This window comes from Oxyura jamaicensis, chromosome 2 (assembly GCF_011077185.1).
Source record: "Oxyura jamaicensis isolate SHBP4307 breed ruddy duck chromosome 2, BPBGC_Ojam_1.0, whole genome shotgun sequence".
NCBI lineage: Eukaryota > Metazoa > Chordata > Aves > Anseriformes > Anatidae > Oxyura > Oxyura jamaicensis.
In genome coordinates this window covers 36,342,183-36,348,225 of record NC_048894.1, presented here as the reverse complement: position 1 = coordinate 36,348,225, position 6,043 = coordinate 36,342,183, and the positions used below count along the sequence as shown (strand labels likewise).

The 6,043-nt window shown below is 53.5% G+C and overlaps 1 protein-coding gene across 1 annotated transcript; it reads left to right on the top strand.

Annotated features, from left to right (window-relative positions):
• Positions 1-433: 433 nt before the first annotated feature.
• On the top strand, positions 434-5,651 carry TRIL (TLR4 interactor with leucine rich repeats). The gene has a single exon (XM_035318598.1). It carries the CDS (start codon positions 468-470, stop codon positions 3,345-3,347), a length of 2,880 nt encoding a protein of 959 aa, XP_035174489.1. The 5' UTR covers positions 434-467; the 3' UTR covers positions 3,348-5,651.
• Positions 5,652-6,043: the final 392 nt, after the last annotated feature.

The following is a 6,043-nucleotide window of genomic DNA, read 5'->3' as shown; positions in this document are numbered from 1 at the left end:
ATGGGTACACAACCTACTTTGTTTTCTGTATGCTTTCCAACACCTTCCTTTCCCTCCAAATTTGTATGCTGTTGAGAGAGAAGATTCTTTAAAATGGGAATTATTTCTAAGGAGCATCTTAATCACTGAAGAGCCTCTCATGGAGCTGGACCTCAACTGCATCTTCAACTGGCAGCTTTGTCAGGCAGCTTTTTTCTACCTTCCAGGCAGGCTAGTGCAGAAGAACGAAAATTCATACTCTGATGTACTACTGTAGCTGGTTTAGTCCGCTGATCGCCATCTGCTTAAAACAAAACATAGTCCTTAATCTGGGGTAAACTGGAGCTATTGCTTTTGTCAGGTTTCTAAATACAACCAACCAAAAAAAAAAAAAAAAAAAACTTACCGGAGGGGGGGGGTGGGGGGGAGGGGGTTGGTAGCCTTCTCTTCCCTTCCCCCTCCCCGATGAGCAGCTCTATCTGCAGCCCATGTGGCTGGGAGGCAGCCACAGCCGGTTCCAATTCCTGCTTTCCCACTTTGCGCCCCTGCTCACTGCCGGGGCTGAGCAGAGCCAGGACCGGCCGCGGGCTTCCCCCCCCCTCGCTCCCTGCCGCGCCGTCCTCCCTCTCCCCCACTCCATCCGATCCCCTGCTCCCCCAGGGCACGCAGTGTGGGAAGTACGAATTTCCGCTGAGTTTTCTCGGCGACTTTCGGAGCTCGTCTTTCTCCAGCTCCCCGCTCCGCCCGCCTCTCCCCCCCGCAGCCACCGCGCTCCGCCCGCCCTCTCCACCCCCGGGAGAGCCGGCGGAGCAGCGGGCAGCCTCTCCTCGGCTCCTCTCCGCTCCTCCAGGCAGCCTGCAGCCCTCCTCGCCTTCCCTTGCCCCCGACCGGCTCGGGTGACGGGAGCCCATGGTGCCGGGCACGGCGAGCCGCGGCCGCCGCGGCGCCTGCCTGCCCGGCGGGGAGCTCGGCCCGGCGCGGAGCCGAGGAGGGGCCGATTAGCAGCCGCTCAGGAGCGGTGGGATGCCGGAGAGACCCAGTGCCGCTGGGGGAAGCTGCCCACAGCTCGTCCCGGGATGGGGGCGCCGCGCCGGGTCCGCCTGATGGTGCTGCGGCGGGTGCTGTGGGGCTCCGTCCCCCTCTTCCTCCTGCTGCTGCCCGCGGCCGAGCCCATCTGCCCCGAGCCATGCGACTGCCAGCAGCACCAGCACCTCCTCTGCACCAACCGGGGCCTGCGCTCCGTGCCCAAGGCTGCCGAGCCCCAGGATATCCTCACCTACAGCCTCGGGGGCAACTTCATCGCCAACATCTCCGCCTTCGACTTCCACCGCCTGGCAGGGCTTCAGCGCCTGGACCTGCAGTACAACCGGATCCGCTCGCTGCACCCCAAGGCCTTTGAGCGCCTGGGCCGGCTGGAGGAGCTCTACCTGGGCAACAACCTGCTGCCGGCGCTGGCCCCCGGCACCCTCAGCGCCCTGGCCAAGCTGCGCATCCTCTACGTGAATGCCAACGAGATTGGCCGCCTCAGCGCCGCCTCCTTCTCCGGCCTCGGCAGCCTCGTCAAGCTGCGCCTGGACGGCAACGAGCTGGGCTCGCTGGGTGACTCCACTTTCTCAGGGCTGCCGAACTTACTCTACCTGCACCTGGAGTCCAACCGCATCCGCTGGCTGAGCCGCGGTGCGTTCACTGGCCTGGCCAAGCTCCGCTTCCTTGACCTGTCAGGGAACAAGCAGAGCTCCCTTCGCCACCCGGACATCTTCGGACCGCTGCGCTCCCTCCACACCCTGCTGCTGGCTAGCAACAGCCTGCAGCAGCTGACGGGGGGGCTCTTCCAGCACTTGCCCAGCTTGGCAAAGCTCTCGCTCAGTGGCAACCGACTGTCTCACCTGGCACCAGATGCCTTCATGGGGCTGGGCTCACTGAAGGAGCTGCGCCTGGAGGGAAACCTGCTGAGCCACCTGCCTGCTGCACTCCTAGAGCCGCTGAGCAGCCTGGAGGCACTGGATCTGAGCCGCAACGCGCTGACCGCCCTGCACTCAGCCACTTTTGGTCCCCTTGGCCACTTGCGGGAGCTCAGCCTCCGAGACAACACGCTGGCCACCCTTCCTGGTGACATCTTTGCCTCCAGCCCAGCTCTCTACCGCCTGGAGCTGGAGGGGAATGCCTGGAGCTGCGACTGCCGTCTCCGTGGCCTCAAGCACTGGCTGGGGGCTTGGCACTCCCAGGGCCGCCTGCTCACCGTCTTCGTGCAGTGCAGCCTGCCGCCCACCCTGGCTGGCAAGTACCTCGACTACCTGCAGGATGCCCAACTGCTGCCACCACCTGATGGCAGCTCCTGCCTCGATGGTGCTTTTCCCTCCTCCGCATCCCCCCCTGCAGCCGCTGAGGGACTCGGCAGCAACAGCAGCGGCGGTGACATGGTGCTGCCCCATGGTCCCCCAGGGGCACCACCGTCTGCCTCCACTGCCCGCCTGCTGGGTGCCCCTGAGGGCAAGGTGGCGGTGCCAATAGGTGTGACAGCTGCGCCAAGCCCCACGCCGCCACTGCCTGCCCGCCCAGCAGCCTCCAGGCCAGCACTGCCCAGTGCAGCCTGGCCCCGTCGTGCCGGCAAGCCCCGTTCTGCACCGTCTGCCGGGGGCCCACCACTGGTGTCCGACCCGTGTGACTTCAACAAGCTGTTCCTCTGCAACCTGTCGGTGGAGGCGGTGGGCTCCAGCTCGGTGACGGTGCGCTGGGCTGTGCGGCCACACCGCAGCCCCCGCCTGCTGGGCCCGGCACGGTTCCGCTTGCTCTTTGACCGCTTCGGCGCCACTGTCAAGTTTCAGCGCTTCGTCTACCTGCCGGAGCATGGGGAGCCAGCTGCCACCCTGCGGGAGCTCCGCCCGGACACCCCCTACCTTGTCTGTGTTGAGGGCGTCCTCGGTGGCCGCGTGTGCCCAGTGGCGCCACGGGACCACTGCGCAGGGCTGGTGACCCTGCCTGAGGGCAGTGCGGCGTCAGGTGGGCCCCGTGGCCCTGACCAGCAGCTGCTCACGCTGGTTTTGCTGGCGGTCAACGCGCTGCTGCTCTTCGCGGCGCTGGCAGCCTGGGCCTCCCGCCTGCTGCGGAAGAAGGTGCTGGGGCGGCGGCGGCGGAAGGCAGCCCCTGTCCATGTCCGGCAGCTCTACTCCACCCGCCGGCCGCTCCGCTCCATGGGCACTGGTGTCTCTGCCGACTTCTCGGGCTTCCAGTCCCACCGGCCACCCCGCGGTGCTGCCTGTGCCCTCAGCGAGGCTGACCTCATCGAATTCCCCTGCGAGCGCTTCATGGACAGTAGTGGCGGCGCCCGGCATGGTGATGACCACCTGCTGCAGCGCTTTGCTGACTGAGCCCGCCCAACTACAGCTCCCGGCATGCCCCATGAGGGAGGAGGGCGGCAGTTGGGCGCTGCCATGTGGCAAGACTTGCTGGGAGCTGTAGTCAGCATGGCGAGGCGACTGTTGGTTCATGAGGGGAAGGTGTGGGTCCCGCGGGTCGCGGCCTGCAAGAGGGAGAGCTTTGGGGCTGCTGCTGCCTTCAGCTACCACCTGGCCTTTACCGCAGGCAGGGACAGGGGCCAGCTGTGAGACATGCTTACTCGGTTGCCTCTGACGTCTCCGTTTCCTCAAAAATTATCACTAACCCAAGCGAAAGCCCTGACCATGAGTGTAACTGTTCCTCGGTGAGGAGGGCAAACCGTCAGGAGCTGCTGTGAACAGCAGCTGGTGCCTCCCTTGTGCCAACTCAGAGCCATACGTCTAAGTGTCATCTTTTACAGGTGGTTTTTCCAGACTGCAGTTGGGATGGCAGTTAACAATAAGCAGCCCAGCCCATGCAAGGATGGTCTGAACTGACGTTTTCAAGGCACCTAATAAAAGATGTGGACTAAGTGTCTTTTAACATTGCTACTCGTGAACTGTGCAAGCTGGAAGTCAGTCAGAGGGATGATGGAAATGTATGTTTTATGCTGGACAGTTTGAATGCTGTGCCATTTTAACTCAAATTGAATGTGAGGCAATTTAATGTGCGTGAGTGTGTTTTTGTACTTTTTTTTGTAAACGGGAAACAATAATGCAGCTGGTTAGTTTTACAGGAATATATTGCTGACACCACTAGGAAAAACTAACAGAGTTTTGTAATATGTTTACAAATGAGGTATTTTTTCGATTGTTTTTGAATAAATACTGCTTGGTACTTGTACACATAAATGTGTGCTTTAGTTCTCTGGGTCCATGATGGTCAGTAGATCACTGACCCTCAAATAATCCATCTTCATTTCTAAATGAGTGGATAAAGTAAACTGTTGATGGTTAAATAATATTGGTGCCTTTCTTCACATACAATAATAGGTGAGGATATTTCAGAAATGTGAAGCTGTTTTTATCCTAACAGGCAATTTTCTTGTAGCCTTAGCCTACTAAAGTTAGAAGCTTTATGTACCTCACTGTGAAATAAAACATTTTTGTATCTTAATCTAAATTCTGTGGTTTGTGTAGCTGAGTGAGTAGTGCTAAAGTTAAACCCTCATGCAGTAGTATATGATGTTTGAGTTGTGTTTTGTTGTTGTTGTTGTTGTTTTGTTTTAATTGGACTTTTGCCTTTCTTTTTGAGCAATGCTAATCATTTTATGATCAATTGCTCTCTACTTTCTTGGACTTTTACTTTCCTAAATATTTACAGAATGTGGCTCTGTTACTATTAAATATGGTGGTTTAGTTTACATAAATAATTCTCTCTGTGTGGTCTAGAAACGAGCTAATTAAGAAAGGTCCAAACTGTGGTTACACTTTAAATGCAAATGCTTTAGGTGGAGTTTGGTAAATTGTTGAGCCCATTGATACTACTTGTGCTCCTTTGAATTTAATGTGCAACCTCAGATGAACTCTTGTGCAACTGAATGGCTTGAAGGGAGTGATTAGTGGACTATGGAGACATTCATCTCAATATCATGCATTCATTGCTGACATGAGATGTTCGTGACTACAAGTTGTTTATTACCATAATTGCAAGTAGATGATTTTGAGTTTTATTTTTCTTTTATTTCCTTTTTTTTTTTTTTTTTTTCCTTTGAGATTTACAACTATTTACAAAAGACACCATAGTAACTGTTCCCTTTTGGAGTTCAGTGACTGAATGGAGAGGACAAAACTTTAAAGTTCTGGGGGATTTTTATTCAATCAGGAGTGGAGAGGGAGTAGGAATAGTTTGCCTTAATATTTGCCTTTTAAATGAAGGGATTTCTGAGTTAAGTCTTAATTCTTGACTCAGTAGCAAAAAGCCCTTCGGGTTTTCGTTTTTGACAGGCAGCAGTTTTCATGAATATCAAGGGCCAAACTCATTTGCCAGTGTGTAGATTAAAATTCATAGATACAGTGTTTAAATTTAATTCAACTGAAGGAATCCAGAATCAGGTGTTATTTTTCTGTAAGAATCTTACATTTCTGTTCTTCTCTTGGACACCTGGGTGCTTTTGGCCATTTATGACAATCTATGGAATTACATCATTGTTTGTTGTTAGAAATGTAATGGGAATTATTGAGTAAAGCTGTGTGTCACACTAACATTATCACTGGATATTCTTCCAATGGGAGACGCATAGATGCTGTATACGGTTATAATCAGTTATGTCAATAAATCCATTTGCTGAAAGAAAACTGGTGTCTTAAATTGACTGAAGAGTGATGCATTATGAGATGTATAGATTAGCTGTAACTTCTTGATATTACTAGGACTGATATTTCTTAGGACTGAAGCTCTTCAGAATTTCTCTTAATTCACTTTTTCATGCCTTCTTGCCATACACCATGTTTTCTGTTTTTCTTGTATTATGTTAGGATAGTGCAAACATTAAAAGAATTAAAATGTTCAGTTCTGAGACAGACAGACTGCTGGCTTAAGATGGACTAACAAAATGCTGTTACATCAGTGAACTAACAATTTTTTCTAAACTAAATAGGAAATGATTTTTTGAGATATCATTTTTTTTATACTCATCAGAAGTTACATTCCTAGGGGTGTTTCAGTATTATCAGTCTAATGATATATA

Bases quoted from the DNA above. Each gene is read 5' to 3' on its own strand.
- TRIL (XM_035318598.1), top strand. From the start codon at position 468: ATGTGGCTGGGAGGCAGCCACAGCCGGTTCCAATTCCTGCTTTCCCAC.